The sequence below is a fragment of the Cannabis sativa genome, chromosome X (assembly GCF_029168945.1).
Source record: "Cannabis sativa cultivar Pink pepper isolate KNU-18-1 chromosome X, ASM2916894v1, whole genome shotgun sequence".
Taxonomy (NCBI): Eukaryota; Viridiplantae; Streptophyta; class Magnoliopsida; order Rosales; family Cannabaceae; genus Cannabis; species Cannabis sativa.
Window position 1 is genome coordinate 59238628 of NC_083610.1, and position 21004 is coordinate 59259631.

Sequence of the window (21004 nt, forward strand, 5' to 3'; positions counted from 1 at the left end):
GTGTAATTTGAATTTGAAATTAGTAAATATCTATCTTTTTTGCTTAACTATCTATCTTATTTTTAAATTTGATTATATCTTATCTTATTTTTAAATTTAAGATCAGATATTAAATGTTTTAAATTAAATCTTTTTTTAAATAATTTGACCTTATTTAAATTTAAAATAAGATAACTATAATCGTGAAATTTTAAATAGATGTAAGATATTTTGCTAACTTTTAAATTTTGTTATTTTATTTATTTAAATTAAATTTAAAATCTGAAAAAGATATTTAATTTATCTTTTTTAATTTTTATTTAATTTTTATTTATAAAATAACATTTAATTTTTAAAAGTAGTTAGCAAATTTTGAAATGATATTTAGGTTAGTTGAAACCTAATTTTTCAAAATTAAAGGTTTAATTTTAAATATCTATTTTTAATAATTTCGAAATTTAAAATTAATTTTATTTTTATTTTTTTTTCAAAATAAATTAATATTATTATTTATTCTATTTTTCAAAATTAAATATTTATTTATTTTATTTATTTAATTTAATTATTTTCGAAATTTATTTATTTAAAATTAAATAAATCCTACTTCAAACTATCCAGCTAACCTTGTTGCAGGATTATGTGATTTTAGCTTGTGTGTAAGTTTTTCAAAACCTATTATTACTTGATTGCAAATAGCCATGGTTACTTTTTGCCAGATCTAATGATCTGATGACTCCCTTAGTCAAGTTAATAATTTATAACAGGTAAATTTTACAATCTTCTTTCATCTGTGTATGACCTAGCAACATGATAAGATCCATCCAAGTGTGTACCTGTGTGAGCCTATGTGTTTATTTTATTATACAGATGCATATAGGCTGTTGCTAAATAAAATGTCACACTATGATAGATTTTATTTAGGTCCATTTAGTATTGGACCTATTCAATTAATTGTTGGAAATTATTTTACCAGGATCTTAGATCTACTCACAAGTATGTTTATTAACATCCTAAATATGAACTTTCTAAAACGATAAAATAAACACATATAAAGTTAAGAAAACCTTACATTGATGCAGCGGAATAAATGTCTCCTTCCACTCAGATCTCTAACCCTTGATTCCTTTCGTAGCAGTATAATCAATATCTGAGCCCGAATCTCCTTCTTCTTCAAGCTTTGATCCTTCACAGTCTTCCAATCTATGATTGAGTTACGCTTCTTGTGTGTGGGCACTTACTCTTTCACTAGGGTCACGAAAAAGATGAAGGAAAAGAGGGAGAGAGGTTTCGGCCAAGGTAGAGAGTGAGGGAAGGCTCAGTTTTTCTGAAGAGAGAAATTTCTGTCAGAAAGGCTTATGAAAACTTATGATTTGACTGAGCCATCACTTTCTATTTATAGGCAACTTACTAGGTTTAGGTTTAGAATTATTTGGCATTAAAATAATAAAATAATAATTTGAAAAAGCCTTATAAGTGGCCGGCCATAGGTGTTGTAATGGGCCCCACTTAATTTTGCAATTTTATCAAATTTTATCTCTATTTTCTCAAAAATGCCAATTTTCCAATTCTAACCTTTAAAATGCCAAAACTAATTATTTAATAATTAAAATACATTATTAAATAATATTGTCATTTAATTTAATTATTAATTAGACATATAAAGTCCATTAATAAATAAATAAACCCAGAAAACTCTTTTCCTTACAATTTCACCCCTGAATAGTGAAAATTCATAAAATCAGACATAGTCTAACTTTAGAATTATAATTGATCAATCACGAATCAATTAATGAGTCTTATAAGCAGAATGTTCTCAACTAGAATGGGGACCATGGATCTATATGCGAGCTTCCAATAAGTGAACCAAATTTACCAAGTAAATTCCTACTTATTAATTCTTCGTTGAATCCACTCTTAGAACTTAGAATTGCACTCTCGTACTTATATAGAGCATATTGTATGTTTCACGATACCAATATACTATCTCATTTAACCATTGTTATAATCTTATTGTGATTTAAAGATCCTCTATATAGATGATTTACATCGAGATGGGATTTCTTTACCGTTCTCACCCCTCAATGTATTTTGCCCCTTAAAACACTTAGCTACTGTAAATGGTGTTTAATGATCTAATAATTAGTCAGTTAAACAAGAGCTCATCCATTTACTTCTATTTGCTAAGCTCGAAGGGAATCATCACTTAACTTCTATACACCAGTAGAAGCTATAGATTCCATATTTATGTTCAGCACTCCCACTCAATCATACTATCATGTTCCCAAAATATACGTATCACCCTGACCCAAAAGTAGGCTTAACTAATAAATCAAAGAACATGAATAGCACTCCTGAGTTGAGCCCAAGCATATCAGGATTTAGATTCTTTTCAATCTTAAGATCAACTACTGATATTGACTTGGAAAGATATGTATAACGGTAAGTTTGTAATATCTTAACTTAGTTGCAATATCGGTCCAGTCCAATGTATACTCCATACATTCGAAACTAGTATACTTTACTAATGTCTGGAAAGAACATAACACTTACTCCAAGTGTAAGTACACATCATCGCTGATTATCACATTAGTGTAAATCCAATAACAACGATGAAACGGGGACCAAAACTTTTGATTCATATGATCACAAACACATTCCACTTGTGTTGACGATACCGTAATTGTGAATAAACATATGATCCGGATTTAAGCGATTTTGTGTGTATGAATGTAATAAACATATTAAACATATTAAACCATTAGCATGTAAAATTCATGCAAACATCAATCACTTCAAATTTCTTATATTGATAACTAATCAGATTGTAAAGAGTTTTATTTAGGGCATAAAACCTAACAAACTCCCACTTGCACTAATATAAAACAAACTGCGCAAATAGGTCAATCTGATGTCTTGATCTTCGGATCTAGTGTAGTATATTTGAATCCACCCAAACTTCTGGAAACTAGTTCATAAATACTCTTATGAAACATCCTTTACTATATGCTTTACTCATCAAGGGATACTGAGATCTTTACTGTTTTAAAAGTACATCTGAATTAACAGAGGACATATCTCTCATATTTTAAAATATGTAATTGAGATAATACAGTGTAGACTTTTCTTCAGTGATATAACTTTCTGGTATTTTCGAATAGACCAAGTTATAGTTCTTCTCTGGTAGAGCTTGAATTATTATACAATAATTCCTCCACCCCCAAAGTAAGCACCATCTTAAGAATTTCGAAATTAGATGGTGTGATACAAAGACAAGCGATACACAGTTCCTTAATATCTGACATATAGATCACTTTCATAAATCCTTCTTGAATATCTTCTAATGTTCCCTATTTGATTACATCTCGTATAGCTCCCACTCAATAGCGGATGTCCGGTTAAATAATACTTTTAACTCTCGATTGTTTGGAGAGTTACCTAGTTGTGACTTTTGTATTAGTCTGAAACTTTAAGTTAAGACTAAGTCATCAACATGGCAGACTAGTATTTGAAGTGAAAAATACATGCCAGAGATAAAGTAATCAAAATTAAGATACCATCAAATTTTATGAGGATTAAGAATTCTTGGCTCAAGTCATTCGAATGGACTGAACTAGAGTTCTTTATCTTATTCTCATAATTCTGATAAGCTATACCTATCCATGTGAATGGTTAGATTTGCTTTTCAGTAGTGTTCTTAAGTACCTATCACAATTATCAACCTAATGAAGATGGGTATAGAACTTTAAAATTCTCCCACTCAATTAAGGTAGTGTGAAACTTTAACAAAGAACTTTCAAAGGTATCATGCTTTTACTTACAACAGTAAAAACGAAATGGAACATACAATCAAGATCAAGAATTTATATTGACAATAGCTGACTCATTATATTACTTCTATGTTTAAACAAGATATGTGTTTCATAGGGAATTGTGGAATAGACTCCACCCCTAAGAATATACATTTAGGGTACTATGGAAAATCTCCACCCCTAAGTATATAGAGATTATGATCCACCCCTAAAGGTTGTAAAGATCATGATTCTCTGTGTGATAGAGTTTATGTGGAGTTGAATACTATCCAGAGTTCATTAGATATAAAAGATCGTTGAACTGCATAGTTTTCTTAACTTTTCTCCACCCCTATCAGATCATAAGATCCTTTTATTAAACAAATTCTTAATAATTGTATGAGAATGAACAATTATTGATAAACATAGAAATAATTTCTAGTGTTTATATAATATAACTCTATGAAGAGTTGTAAATATTATAGAATTTGCATCAATAATAAAAACACTTACACATACAAACATATAAATATAATGTGGTAATAATTGATGAAGATAGAATTAAATGAAGCTCAATCTCATAAATTGCAATAGGGAATTTCGAAAAATAAAACTTTATTAATGATAAAAAAAAATATTGCAACAATATGAGAGAAACAGGGATAAATATCCCTAACTAAAATTTGAAATCCAAATTGTCTTTAAACTAAAACAATTAATTCAAAAAATAAATTGAAGAGCTTCATCTTCATCTGGACGATTTCACCCTTGGTCCAGCTTGCTGATCCAACTCAATTGAGTTCAAGTAGCTTGGCCTATAAGAAGAAGAAAACAAATAAACAAAGTTAGTCCGTAATCATAAATCCAATTGGATAATAATTCACTAAAACTCTTAAAGTTTATGAAAGGAAATACCTTGTTTCTTTGCAAGAAGTTTAGGACATTGGGGTTTCCAATGGCCTTTTTCATTGCAGTGGAAACACTTTCCTTTAAGTGTAGCATCACCGAAGGAGCGGTCTTTTTCATGACTTTTGTTCGCTTCTTGGTGTTCTTCCACTTCTTCTTCGATTTGGGCTTTGAAGCGAGGCGACATTTGCTTCAGGTTTCATCGTCCCATTACCATTACCAGGATGAGGTTTACTCCCTTTCTTCTTGGGTCCTCCAATCAAATTTTCATAAGTTTGAAGGTCATTGACTAATTCATGAAAGTCAATTTCCTTCTTATTCATGACATAATTTGATGTGTATGGTAGAAATGCGGAGTCGAGTACGTTCAAGATAAGACTTACTTGAGTAGCACTGTCCATTTCAGCACCATGATCCTGGGCTTCTTGGAAATAACTGGACATGAGGAGAACATGATCACGCACGTTTTGATGAGGTTCCATCCGTGCGTTAATGTACTTCTTAGTCGCGTCAAAGCGTGACTGAAGTGATGCCTTACCGAATAGCTCATTTAACTTCGTCATAACTTCAGCAGCCTTCTCAGTTTTAGAAAACCGAGGTTTTGAGGGTGTCAACCATGCTAGAAAGCATAAAGTATAGAGCTTTGTCATTTGCCTTACGCCAACGCTCATACTTTTCTTTCACGGCTTTGGATGCATTATCCCCGGGCACTTCAGGTGACGGCTCAGTTAAAACAAACAAGGCACTTTCTCCTATGAGAGCAATATTAATGTTCTCATTCCATTTATTAAAGTTAGATCCATTCAGCTTATTTTCAGTCAACAGTGATAACATGGGATTCATTTTGACAAACAGGATACTACAAAATAATAGAAATCAACAAATAGAAATTAATAATGGTTTAACACACAAAATCAATTCAGAAATTATAAGCACATAGCAAGTAGGAATGATATGAGAAAATACTTAAAAATTCAATCCTAAATAATTTCCAAGGTTTTCAACAAGGCGATATCAGTGTCCCGTTTAGGCGAGAGTCAAAGCTACCATCCATTGAATAGAGTTGTCAGCTCATCTAAAATGTTAAACATTCTAGCAACCTTTTATTCGATCAAGATCAAAATCCAGCGTTGTCCCGTTTAGGCGAGAGTCAAGGCTATTCTATCTCATGAGCTTCTACCATTGTTTCGCAATTTGCAAGTCAAATATGGTCGCCACCATTAGGGTGATCTATACCATATAAAACACTTACAAACCACTTATCATGCGAGATTAAACGGTGCGAAATTGCTAATGAACGTTCCTCCATTAGGGAGGATTACTCACTAAAACAAACGCGGTGTAAAACCCACAATGGAGATCGAATATCTTAATAATAATAAAGCTCATTGTTTAAAATGTATTTTCTTATTATTCTAATAAATAAATCTCATTAAATTCTATTTAAGAATTAAAATTCAAAAATAAGAATTTAATATAATATTTATAAAATTATACTAGATGGTGATTGAAATAAAATTAATTATTTCCATCTTAGTAATAATCTTAAATATAAATATTAAGGAAATTAATTTAAGATGAATTAAATAAATAATTAACAACTTAAAAATTTCCTTTGAGAATATATTTATTGGGTTCGAAAATTAAGTATAAAAAAATTATACAATTTTCGAAAATAATAAAAATAGAAAAGCAATACTTCAAGCAAAAATATCACCTATCTAGATATTCTTTTGACTAGTTAATTCAATTTCTAATAATATATATATTTTAAATTCACTTATTTTAAATTAATCTATTAAATGAAAAAATCATTGACTTGAGTTGGTCCAAGAATTAATTAAAATAAATAATTAATTTACAACTCAATCTATTTTTCAAAAAAATTCGAAAATATTGCATAATTAAAATGCAATTTCGAAATTGATTAATAAAATAAAGAAAAATATATATTTTGAAAATTATTTAAATTTAAGTTGAAAAATTAAATTTCAACCTAAAATTAATTTTCTATTTAATTAAGTGTCATGAAAAATCAATAAATATTTAAGTATCATGATGAAAATCAACTTAGATATTTAGATTTTTCAACTTAATTAATTGTATTAAATTCAAGAAATAAATAATTAAGTGTAGAGAAGCCTTAATTATTAATTTCTATTTAATACTAGGAAAAATATACTTAATAAAATTGTACCAAAATTAATTATTTAAATAATTAATTTCACAAAAGTATAATATTTTCCTATATAAGTATTAGAAATAATAAGTAGTCTAGAAATTACTATCTAGAAAATATCTTATTTGACTAAGTATCTTTTCAAAAATTTGAAAAATATCTAATTTAAGTTATATAGAAAAAATCTTAAACTTAAATAATTTCAAATCTAGATTTAATTAAATATCACAAATTAAGTTGTAACCACTTAATTTGAAGATATCTTTTAAAGTTAATATTTGAAAAGATATTAACAAAAAAAATATCTAAGATATTCCATTTCAAGTTAATATTTGAAAAGATATTAACTTAAAAAAAATATCTTAAGAATCTTTAATAACTAATGCCTAAGATTCCTCAACTTGATTTAAAATTTAAATCAAATATTCAAATTTAAGTTAGTTAAGAAAAATCGGTTGATACAACTAATTTATAACTTAAATAGGAATATTTAATTAAATAAGCTCCGCAAAGAATCTTAGTTAGTTAAAATTCTATATTTAATTAAATACAAGAAAAATACAAATAGTTTATCTAGAAATAATATCTAAACTAAAAGTGTTTTTCTTAAAATTAACTTTAAAATATTAAAATGAAAATAAATTTTCATATATTTTAAAAGTTAATTATGTTGCTAATTCAATTTTATTAGGTCAAACTATTATAATTAACCTAGTACAGTTATTCAAATCAGGCAAATGGGCCTTCACAATTGGGGTAGTTCATGTGAGAGGGGTGCCGGGTTCGGTATGTCGTACCCACTTCTATGGCACCCAACTCTCACACAAGGCCCAAAAGAGAGGAATTTAACCTTAAAATGAATAACTGTTATTAATTGAATAGGTCCAATAACTAAATGGACCTAAATAAAATCTATCATGGTGTGACATTTTATTTAGCAACAACCTATATGCATCTATATAATAAAATAAACATATAGGCTCACACAGGCACACTTTGGATGGATCCTATCATGTTGCTAGGTCATACACAGATGAAAGAAGATTGTAAAATTTACCTGTTACAAATTATTTACTTGACCAAGGGAGCCATCAGATCATTAGATCTGGCAAAAAGTAACCATGGCTATTTGCAATCAAGTAATAATAGGTTTTTAAAACTTACATACAAGCTAAAAACACATACTCCTGCAACAAGGTTAGCTGGATAGTTGGAAGTAGGATTTATTTAATTTTAAATAAATAATTTCGAAAAATAAATAATTAAATAAAATATTTTAATTAATTTCGAAAAAATAAAAAAAATTAATTAATTTCGAAAAAAAAAAAAAATATTTAAAATTTCGAAATTATTTTAAAAAAAAATTTAAAATTAAACCTACTATTTGAAAAATTAGGTTTCAACCAACCTAAATATCATTTCAAAATTTGCTAACTACTTTTTAAAAATTAAATGTTATTTTAAAAATAAAAATTAAATAAAAATTAGAAAAGATAAATAAAATATCTTTTCAGATTTTTAAATTTAATTTAAATAAATAAAATAACAAAATTTAAAAGTTAGCAAAATATCTTATATCTATTTAAAATTACATGATTATAAATATCTTATTTTAAATTTAAATAAGGTCAAAATATCTAAAAAGATTTAAAAAATCTTAATAGATAAGATATTTTTAAAATATCTTAAAAGATAGGATATTTTTAAATATCTTAAAAGATATTATAAATATCTTTAAAAGATATTATAAATATCTTAAAAGATAAGATATTTTTAAATATCTTAAAAGATATTATAAATATCTTAAAAGATATTTTAAATATCAAAAAAATATCCGACGCTTAAATTTAAAAAATATAATCAAATTTAAAAATAAGATAGATTTTTAAGCAAAAAGATAAATACTAGTTCTATTCAAATTCAAATTACACTAATATCTTGAATTAAATTAAAAAAATTAAATTAATTCAAAATGATAATTAGAATTGAATTAGGAATAGTAATAGTATATTTATAAAACCATACAAAAAATTGGAAGTTAATTCCATGAAAAGGTATGAAAAATTGAAGAAAATTGAAAAAAATTCGAAACTGTACGGACAGCTCTGCGATCGTGAAACTATCAAGACAAATTTCCGATTTTGTCAAATCTTCCAAAAATCATAACTAATTCAAATAAAATCCAAATTGAGTTCTGTAAAAGGCTAACTTGCTTAATTTTTTCCATACTATCCAATAAAAATAATTCCAGAACCGAAATAACAATTATTTTTCACGAAAATTTCATAATCATCAATCAATCATCAAATAACACTCAATACAACATAATACCATCCAAAGAACATACAAACAATCGTTTTAAAGTCCAAATTACATGCAAGTAAATCAATTACCATGGCTGCGAGGCCGGTTGTTGGAAATTATTTTACCGGGATCTTAGATCTACTCACAAGTATGTTTATTAACATCCTAAATATGAACTTTCTAAAACGATAAAATAAACACATATAAAGTTAAGAAAACCTTACATTGATGCGGCGGAATAAATGTCTCCTTCCACTCGGATCTCTAACCCTTGATTCCTTTACGTAGCGAGTATAATCAAGATCCGAGCCCGAATCTCCTTCTTCTTCAAGCTTTGATCCTTCACGGTCTTCCAATCTATGATTGAGTTACGCTTCTTGTGTGTGGGCACTTACTCTTTCACTAGGGTCACGAAAAAGATGAAGGAAAAGAGGGAGAGAGGTTTCGGCCAAGGTAGAGAGTGAGGGAAGGCTCGGTTTTACGAAGAGAGAAATTTACGTCGAAAGGCTTATGAAAACTTATGATTTGGTGAGCCATCACTTTCTATTTATAGGCAACTTACTAGGTTTAGGTTTAGAATTATTTGGCATTAAAATAATAAAATAATAATTTGAAAAAGCCTTATAAGTGGCCGGCCATAGGTGTTGTAATGGGCCCCACTTAATTTTGCAATTTTATCAAATTTTATCTCTATTTTCTCAAAAATGCCAATTTTCCAATTCTAACCTTTAAAATGCCAAAACTAATTATTTAATAATTAAAATACATTATTAAATAATATTGTCATTTAATTTAATTATTAATTAGACATATAAAGTCCATTAATAAATAAATAAACCCAGAAAACTCTTTTCCTTACAATTTCACCCACGAATAGTGAAAATTCATAAAATCGAGACATAGTCTAACTTTAGAATTATAATTGATCAATCACGAATCAATTAATGAGTCTTATAAGCAGAATGTTCTCAACTAGAATGGGGACCATGGATCTATATGCGAGCTTCCAATAAGTGAACCAAATTTACCAAGTAAATTCCTACTTATTAATTCTTCGTTGAATCCACTCTTAGAACTTAGAATTGCACTCTCAGACTTATATAGAGCATATTGTATGTTTCACGATACCAATATACTATCTCATTTAACCATTGTTATAATCTTATTGTGATTTAAAGATCCTCTATATAGATGATTTACATCGAGATGGGATTTCTTTACCGTTCTCACCCCTCAATGTATTTTGCCCCTTAAAACACTTAGCTACCTGTAAATGGTGTTTAATGATCTAATAATTAGTCAGTTAAACAAGAGCTCATCCATTTACTTCTATTTGCTAAGCTCGAAGGGAATCATCACTTAACTTCTATACACCAGTAGAAGCTATAGATTCCATATTTATGTTCAGCACTCCCACTCAATCATACTATCATGTTCCCAAAATATACGTATCACCCTGACCCAAAAGTAGGCTTAACTAATAAATCAAAGAACATGAATAGCACTCCTGAGTTGAGCCCAAGCATATCAGGATTTAGATTCTTTTCAATCTTAAGATCAACTACTGATATTGACTTGGAAAGATATGTATAACGGTAAGTTTGTAATATCTTAACTTAGTTGCAATATCGGTCCAGTCCAATGTATACTCCATACATTCGAAACTAGTATACTTTACTAATGTCCTGGAAAGAACATAACACCTACTCCAAGTGTAAGTACACATCATCGCTGATTATCACATTAGTGTAAATCCAATAACACTGATGAAACAGGGACCAAAACTTTTGATTCATATGATCACAAACACATTCCACTGTGTTGACGATACTGTAATTGTGAATAAACATATGATCTGGATTTAACTGATTTTGTGTGTATGAATGTAATAAACATATTAAACATATTAAACCATTAGCATGTAAAATTCATGCAAACATCAATCACTTCAAATTTCTTATATTGATAACTAATCAGATTGTAAAGAGTTTTATTTAGGGCATAAAACCTAACATTAATAACAGTTATTTATTTTAAGGTTAAATTCCTCTCTTTTGGGCCTTGTGTGAGAGTTGGGAGCCATAGAAGTGGGTACGACATACTGAACCCAGCACCCCCTCACATTAACTACCCCAATTGTGAAGGCCCGTTTGCCTGGTTTGAATAACTGTACTAGGTTAATTATATTAGTTTGACCTAATAAAATTGAATTAGCAACATAATTAACTTTAAAAATATATGTGAAAATTTATTTTCATTTTAATAATTTAAAGTTAATTTTAGGAAAAACACTTTTAGTTTTAGATTTTATTTCTAGACAAAACTATTTGTATTTTTCTTGTATTTAATTAAATAAAGAATTTTAACTAACTAGATTCTTTCTGGAGCTTATTTAATTAAATATTCCTATTTAAGTTATAAATTAGTTGTATCAACTCATTTTTCTTATCTAACTTAAATTTGAATATTTTATTTAAATTTTAAATTAAGTTGAGGAATCCTAGGCATTAGTTATTAAGATTCCTAAGATATTTTTTAAGTTAATATCTTTTCGAATATTAACTTTAAAATGGAATATTTTAAATATTTTTTGAGTTAATATCTTTTCGAATATTAACTTAAAAATATTTTCAAATTAAGTGGTTATAACTTAATTTTTGATATTTAATTAAATCTAAATTTGAAATTATTTAAGTTCTAGATTTTTTCTATACAACTTAAATTAGATATTTTTCAAATTTTTGTTGAAAAGATACTTAGTCAAATAAGATATTTTCTAGATAGTTATTTCTAGACTACTTATTATTTATAATATTTAAATAGGAAAATTATATACGTTGTGAAATGAATTATTTAAATAATTAATTTTGGTACAATTTTATTTAAGTATATTTTTTCCTAGTATTAAACTAGAAATTAATAATTAAGCCTTCTCTACATACACTTAATTATTTATTTCTTCAATTTAATACATTTAATTAACTTGAAAAATTTAAATATCTAAGTTGATTTTCATCATGATACTTAAATATTTATTTATTTTTCATGACACTTAATTAAATAGAAAATTATTTTTAGGTTGAAATTTAATTTTTCAACTTAAATTTAAATAATTTTCAAAATATATATATATTTTTTATTGTATTAATCAATTTCGAAAATTGCATTTTAATTATGCAATATTTTTGATTTTTTTTTTTTTTGAAAAATAGATTGAGTTGTAAATTAATTATTTATTTTAATTAATTCTTGGACCAACTTAAATCAATGATTTTTTCATATATTGATTAATTTAAAATAAAAGAAGGTTAAAATATATTATTAGGAATTGAATTAATTAGTCAAAAGAAAATCTAGATAGGTGATATTTTTGCTTGAAGTATTTCTTTTGTAATTTTTATTATTTTCGAAATTTGTATAATTTTTATACTTCATTTTTCGAATACAATAAATATATTCTCAAGGAAATTTTTAAGTTGCTAATTAATTTAAATTAATAAAACTTAAATTAATTTTCTTAATATTTATATTTAAGATTACTACTAAGATGGAAATAATTAATTTTATTTCAATCACCATCTAAGTATAATTTTATAAATATTATATTAAATTCTTATTTTTTGAATATTTAATTCTAAATTTCGAATTTAATGAGTATATTTATTAGAATAATAAAGAAAATACATTTTAAAGAATGAGCTTTATTATTATTAAGATATTCGATCTCCATTGTTTGTTTTACATTGCGTTTGTTTTAGTGAGTAATCCTCCCTAATGGAGGAACGTTCATTAGCAATTTCGCACCGTTTAATCTCGAAAGATAAGTAGTTTGTAAGTGTTTTATATGGTATAGATCACCCTAATGGTGGCGACCATATTTGACTTGCAAATTGCGAAATAATGGTAGTAGCTCATAAGATAGAATAGCCTTGACTCTCGCCTAAACGGGACAACGCTGGATTCCAATCTTGATCGAATAAAAGGTTGCTAGAATGTTTAACATTTTAGATGCGTTGACAACTCTATTCAATAGATGGTAGCTTTGACTCTCGCCTAAACGGGACACTGATATAAGTTTATTGAAAAACCTTAGAAATTATTTAGGATTGAATTTTTTAAGTATTTTCTCATATCATTCCTACTTGCTATGTGCTTATAATTTCTGAATTGATTTTGTGTTTAAACCATTATTGATTTTTATTTGTTGATTTCTATTATTTTGTAGTATCCTATATTACCAAAATGAATCCCATGTTATCACTGTTGACTGAAAATAAGTTGAATGGATCTAACTTTCCTAAATGGAATGAGAACATTAATATTGCTCTCATAGGAGAAAGTGCCTTGTTTGTTTTAACTGAGCCGTCATCGGAAGTTCCTGGGGATAATGCATCCAAAGCTGTGAAAGAAAAGTATTAGCGTTGGCAGAAAACAAATGACAAAGCTCTATACTTTATGCTTTCCAGCATGGTTGACACCCTCAAAACTCGGTTTTCTAAAACTGAGAAGGCTGCTGAATTTATGACGAAGTTAAATGAGCTATTCGGTAAGGCATCACTTCAGTCACGCTTTGACGCGACTAAGAAGTACATTAATGCACGGATGGAACCTCATCAAAACGTGCGTGACCATGTTCTCCTCATGGCAAGTTATTTCCAAGAAGCCCAGGATCATGGTGCTGAAATGGATAGTGCTACTCAAGTAAGTCTTATCTTGAATAGCCTAACTCCAGCATTTCTACCTTACACATCAAATTATGTCATGAATAAGAAGGAAATTGACTTTCATGAGTTAGTCAATGACCTTCAAACTTATGAAAATTTTATTGGAGGACCCAAGAAGAAAGGGAGTAAACCTCATAATCCTGGGAATGGTAATGGGACGAACAAACCTGAAGCTAATGTTGCCTCTGCTTCAAAACCCAAATCGAAGAAGAAGTGGAAGAACACCAAGAAGCGAACAAAAGCCATGAAGCACAAAAAGGCTGCTCCTTCTGGTGATGCTACACTTAAGGGAAAGTGTTTCTACTGTAATGAGAGAGGTCATTGGAAACCCCAATGTCCTAAACTTCTTGCAAAGAAACAAGGTATTTCTATTTATAAACTTTAAGAGTTTTAGTGAATTATTATCCACTTGGATTTATGATTTCGGACTAACTTTGTTTATTTGTTTTCTTCTTCTTATAGGCCAAGCTACTTGAACTCAGATGAGTTGGATCAAAAAGCTGGACCAAGGGTGAAATCATCCAGATGAAGATGAAGCTCTTCAATTTATTTTTGAATTAATTGTTTTAGTTTAAAGACAATTTGGATTTCAAATTTTAGTTAGGGATATTTATCCCTGTTTTTCTCATATTGTTGCAATATTTTTTTTTTATTATTATTAATAAATTTTTTATTTTTGAAATTCAACAATTGCAATTTATGAGACTTTATCTTCATCAATTATTACCACATTATATTTATATGTTTGTATGTGTAAGTGTTTTTATTATTGATGCAAATTCTATAATATTTATAACTCTTCATAGAGTTATATTAAATAAACACTAGATTATTTCTATGTTTATTAATAATTGTTCATTCTAATGCAATTATTAAGAATTTGTTTAATAAAAGGATCTTTTGATCTGATATGGGTGGAGAAAAGTTAAGAAAACTATGCAGTTCAACGATCTTTTATATTTAATGAACTCTGGATACTATTCAACTCCACATAAACTCTATAACACTTAGAGAATATTGATCTTTACAACCTTTAGGGGTGGATCATAATCTCTATATACTTAGGGTGGAGGTTATCCATAGTACCCTACATATATATACTTAGGGGTGGAGTCTATTCCACAATTCCCTATGTAACACATATTTTCTTTTAACATGGAAATAATATAATGAGTTAGCTATTATCAATATAAATTCTTGATCTTGATTGTATGTTCCATTTCGATTTTACTGTTGTAAGTAATATTTTGATACCTATAAAGTTCTTTGATAAAGTTTCACACTACCTTAATTGAGTGGGAGAATTTTAAAGTTCTATTCCCATCTTCATCAGGTTGATACTTGTGATAGGTACTTAAGAACACTACTGAAAAGCAAATCTAATCATACACATGGATAGGTATAACTTATCAGAATTATGAGAATAAGATAAAGAACTCTAGTTCAGTCTATTCGAATGACTAGAACCTAGAATTCTTAATTCTCATAAAATTTTATGGTATCTTAATTTTGATTACTTTATCTCTGGCATGTATTTTTCACTTCAAATACTAGTCTGCTATGTTGATGACTTAGTCTTGACTTAAAGTTTCAAACTAATACAAAAGTCACAACTAGGTAACTCTCCAAACAATCAGAAGTTAATAGTATTATTTAACCAGACATCTGCTATTGAGTGGGAGCTATCTGAAATGTAATCAAATAGGGAACATTAGAAGATATTCAAGAAAGATTTATGAAAGTGATCTATATGTTAGATATTAAGGAACTGTGTATCAGTTGTCCTTGTATCTCACCAACTCATTTCGAGATCTTTGAGATGGTGCTTACTTTGGGGGTTGAGGAATTATCTTATAATAATTCAAGCTCTACCAGAGAAGAGTTATAACTTGGTAAATTTCGAAAATACCAGAAAGTTATATTACTGAAGAAAAGTCTACACTGTATTATCTCAATTACATATTTTAAAATATGAGAGATATGTCTTCTGTTAATTCAGATGTACTTTTAAAACAGTAAAGATTTCAGTATCCCTTGATGAGTAAAGCATATAGTAAAGGATGTTTCATAAGTGTATTTATGAACTAGTTTCCAGAAGTTTGGGTGGATTCAAATATACTACACTTGATCTGAAGATCAAGACATCAGATTGACCTATTTGCACAGTTTATTTTATATTAGTGCAAGTGGGAGTTTGTTGAGTTTTGTGCCCTAAATAAAACTCTTTACAATCTGATTTGTTATCAATATGAGAAATTTGAAGTGATTGATGTTTGCATGAATTCTACATGCTAATGGTTTAATATGTTTATTACATTTACACACAGAATCAGTTAAATCTAGATCATATGTTTATTCACAATTACAGTATCGTCAACACAGTGGAATGTGATTGTGATCATATGAATCAAAAGACTTGGTCCCTGTTTCATCAGTGTTATTGGATTTACACTAATGTGATAATCAGCGATGATGTGTACTTACACTTGGAGTAAGTGTTATGTTCTTTCCAGGACATTAGTAAAGTATACTAGTTTCGAATGTATGGAGTATACATTGAACTGGACCGATATTGCAACTAAGTTAAGATATTACAAACTTACCGTTATATATATCTTTCCAAGTCAATATCCGTAGTTGATCTTAAGATTAAAAGAATCTAAATCCTGATATGCTTAGGCTCAACTCAGGAGTGCTATTCATGTTCTTTGATTTATTAGTTAAGCCAAGTTTTAGGTCAGGGTGATACGTATATTTTGGGAACATGATAGTATGATTGAGTGGGAGTGCTGAACATAAATATGGAATCTATAGCTTTTACTGGTGTATAGAAGTCAAGTGATGATTTCCTTCGAGCTTAGCAAATAGAAGTAAATGGATGAGCTCTTGTTTAACTGACTAATTATTAGATCACTAAACACCATTTACAGGTAGCTAAGCGTTTTAAGGGGAAAAATACAATGAGGGGTGAGAACGATGAAGAAATCCCATCTCGATGTAGATCATCTATATAGAGAATATTTAAATCACAATAAGATTATAACAATGGTTAAATGAGATAGCATATTGATATCGTGGAACATATAATATGCTCTATATAAGTCTGAGAGTGCAATTCTAAGTTCTAAGAGTGGATTCAACGAAGAATTAATAAGTAGGAATTTACTTGGTAAATTTGGTTCACTTATTGGAAGCTCAGCATATAGATCCATGGTCCCCATTCTAGTTGAGAACATTCTGCTTGTAAGACTCATTAATTGATTCGTGATTGATCAATTATAATTCTAAACTTAGACTATGTTTAATTTTATGAATTTTAACTAAGCAGTGGTGAAATTGTAAAGAAAAGAGATTCTAGGTTTATTTATTTATTAATGGACTTTATATGTCTAGTTAATAATTAAATTAAATGACAATATTATTTAATAATCTATTTTAGTTATTAAATAATTAGTTTTGGCATTTAAATGGTTAGAATTGGAAAATTGGCGTTTTTGAGAAAATAGAAATAAAATTTGTTAAAGCTGCAAAATCAAGTGGGGCCCATTAACACACCATGGCCGGCCACTATTTGTGGAATTTCAAATTAATATTTTCATTATTTTAATGCCAAATAATTCCTAACCTAAACCTAGTAGTTGCCTATAAATAGAAAGTGATGGCTCAGTCAAACCATAAGTTTTATAACATCTTCTCACAGAAATTTTTCTCTTCAGAAAAACTGAGCCTTCCCCTTTTCTATACCTGGCCGAAACCTTCTCTTCTCTTTTCTCTTCATAAATTTCGTGACCCTAGTGAAAGTGTAAGTGCCCACATACAGCAAGTAGTAACTCAATCATAGATTGGAAGACTGTGAAGGATCAAACTCAAAGAAGAAGGGCATTCGGGCTCAGATCTTGATTATACTCTGCTACAAAAAGGATACAAGGGTTAGAGATCTGAGCGGAAGGAGACATTAATTCCGCTGCATCAATGTAAGGTTTTCTTAACTTTATATGTATTTAATTTATCGTTTTAGAAAATTCATATTTAGGGTGTTAAACAACATACTTGTGAGTAGATCTAAGATTTTGGTAAAATAAATATTCCAACACATTTGTCAACCCGAATAACATCGCCAGGAACTCATAATGACCATACCTTGTCTGAAAGCCCGTCTTTGAAATGTCGTTCTCCCGAATTCTCAGCTGATGATAACTAGAATGTAAGTCAATCTTAAAGAATACAGTCTTACCCTGGAGTTGATCAAAAAAATCATCAATCCTCGGAAATGGATACTTATTCTTGATCCTCAACTTATTCAGTTCCCGGTAATCAATACACATCCGAAGAGATCCATCTTTTATTTTCACAAACAAAACTGGAGCTCCCTAGGGCGATACACTAGGTTGGGTAAACCCTAAATCCAGCATCTTCTGAAGTTATATTTTTAGCTCCTTAAGTTATGCTAGAGCCATCTTGTATGGTGCCTTAGAAACAGGTTCTACCCCAGGTGCCAGATCAATTATGAAATTTATCTCTTGCCGTGGTGGCAATCCTCGTAACTCTTCAAAAAATACATCAAGAAACTCTCTTACAACCTTGACATCTTTAAGCCCAAATGTTTCAGGTCTGTTGGGGTCAATGACAACTGCTAAAAATCCTACACATCCACTGTGTAATAAATCCTTAGCCTTTTAACTGAAATAGTCGGGATCCGAGAACCTTGAACATATCCAACATAAATAAATGGATCTTCACCCTCTGCCTGGAAAGTTACCATCTTTTGTTTACAGTCAATTCTGGTTGAATAATTGGATATAAAATCCATCCCTAGTATAATATCAACAACTATTAGTTCCAACTGTACTAGGTCAACACTTAACTCCCTATTTTCAATCCTAACTGGCATAGACGTAATCAACCTTTTGGAGATAACCAATTCTCTGCCAGATAGTAGGGTTATAAACCCTTTCTTAATAAAATCACAAGGTCTACCCAATTGGTTAATTACTCTTGACGCCAAATATAATGTGTAACCCCAGAGTCAAACAGTACAGTAAAATATGAGTCATTGACAAGAAGTTGATCTGTTACCCCAAAAGGGTTGGCTGCAACAACAGCTTGAATAATGGCAAACACCCCAGCAGGTGTTTGAGGGTAGTCTTTCTTAAAATGTCCAACCATGCCACACTAGAAGCATGTATTTTGATTGAACTCTCTAGAATGATGTTTCTTACAACGAGGGCACTCAGGGTAAGAATAACCCTGGCGTCTAGCTCTACCTTAGTTCCCTCAGAACCTTTTGTTTCGTTCTGAACCACCAGATGTTGAGAAAGTCTTCCTCTTCTGATCAGTAGTAGAATCACCACCATCCCTACCATATCCTGAAGTAGGAAGAATAACCCTGGCGTCCACCTCTACCTTAGTTCCCTCAGAACCTTTTATTCTGTCTCAAACCACAAGATGTTAAGAAATTCTTCCTCTTCTGATCAGTAGTAGAATCACCACCATCCCTGCCATATCCGAAGTAGGAAGAGTGGTGGTCCCATCAACACTTGGAGTCTCTCGCGGCTCCTGAAGAAATGTCACGGCACCCTCAGCTCGAAGAGCCTTCAAAACCATTACAGCATAGGTTGATGTATCACTTGTAGTAATTACCAGATCATGATTTATCTTTGCATTTAAACCCACCAAGTATTTCTCTTTCTTGCTGAAGTCCGTGGGTACTATAGCCGAAGCTAACTTGGAAAATTGGTTGAACTTCGTTTTGTATACCGTTATTGACATACTTTCTCCCTGAACCAATTCAGTGAACTCTTTCTTCTTAGCACTGCCGACCGCCTTATTATAATATTTAACATTAAAAAGTTCCCAAAATTCTTCCTAGGTCATAGCAGTGATGTCTCAGGTGAGGGATACTAACTCCCACCACATGAGTGCGTCTTATTGGAACTAAAAGGTGGTGCAAGTCACTCGATCATTCTCAACAACACCCATAAAAATTCCAGATTCTTTCTATTACGGTGAGCCACTGCTCGGCCTTCGTGACATCTGGGCCTCCCAAAAATACTAGAAGCGCCTTGTAACGCCCTAAATAATTAGGCACGCTACCCAAGATACTTATGAAACCCTAATCCTCTAATCGAGATTACTAATAAAATTAGCACGAAAATTAAACTTTAATCATAAACGGAATGAAAATAAAACTTGTAATAATTTAAACTTTACAATCTAAATGTTACAGAAATTGGGATCCCAAAAACATTTACAAAATATTATTACAAGTCTCTTTTCCTTCAGCCCACCTAAGCGGCAAAAACGAGTCTCAAAAACACATCACTGGTAGACCCCAACCCGCTTGGTCTAGTATGGCCCGGACATGTACATTCTTCGTCCAGCTCCTGCACTCATGCCTGATCAGCAATAGTCTTACCCTTTCCTGCATAGTAGAGCACCCGTGAGCGAAGCCCAGCGAGATAGTATAAAGCATATCAATAATATGCCCATCATATAATATAAACAACGATGCCATTCAAATTTGCCTGTGTGACACAGACCTGCATGTTGCGCTCACATGCTTTTTTATGTCTACGTGGCGTAGACCTACGTGTTTCTCTCACACGTCTATTTATGTCTACGTGGCGTAGACCTACGTGTTGCTCTCACACGTCTAAACTGAGGCCTTAGAATGGTTCATCTAGGTTATGGTTACCGAGTCCACCTGATTTTGCCATGAACGCATAACCCTTAAATCACAATATAATCATACACTTAGCATGGCATAGCATTTACTCAACTTATATCACTAGGGTAATAACCCTAGGCTATTAACCGCTCATATTAGGGTGATAACCCTAATCCCGGTTACAATTACTCACATATATCATATTCAACATAAGCACCACCATGCATACTCTACGTGCAAACTATTGTCTTACCTGTTGTCCTGCAATAGCAGAGATTCTGAATCCCTGGGTGTTCCTGACCAGGTGCCAGTAATCCTAGTCACACAATTTGGGATTTTCACAAATAGGGTTAACCCCTGATTCGATACTCATAAAATATAGTCATGGCCTTTAAAACTCAGATAATCACATAGAACTCAGAACGAACTTTCCAACGATATATAGAACTCCCAAATT

The 21004-nt window shown here is 30.0% G+C and overlaps 1 protein-coding gene across 1 annotated transcript; it reads right to left on the reverse strand.

The window, feature by feature from the left end:
- Positions 1–18322: 18322 nt before the first annotated feature.
- Positions 18323–19046, reverse strand: LOC133032298 (uncharacterized). The gene is made up of 3 exons (XM_061106192.1): positions 18874–19046; positions 18585–18784; positions 18323–18522 (listed from the first exon to the last, which is right to left on the reverse strand). Exons 1-3 carry the CDS (start codon positions 19044–19046, stop codon positions 18323–18325), a joined length of 573 nt encoding a protein of 190 aa, XP_060962175.1.
- Positions 19047–21004: the final 1958 nt, after the last annotated feature.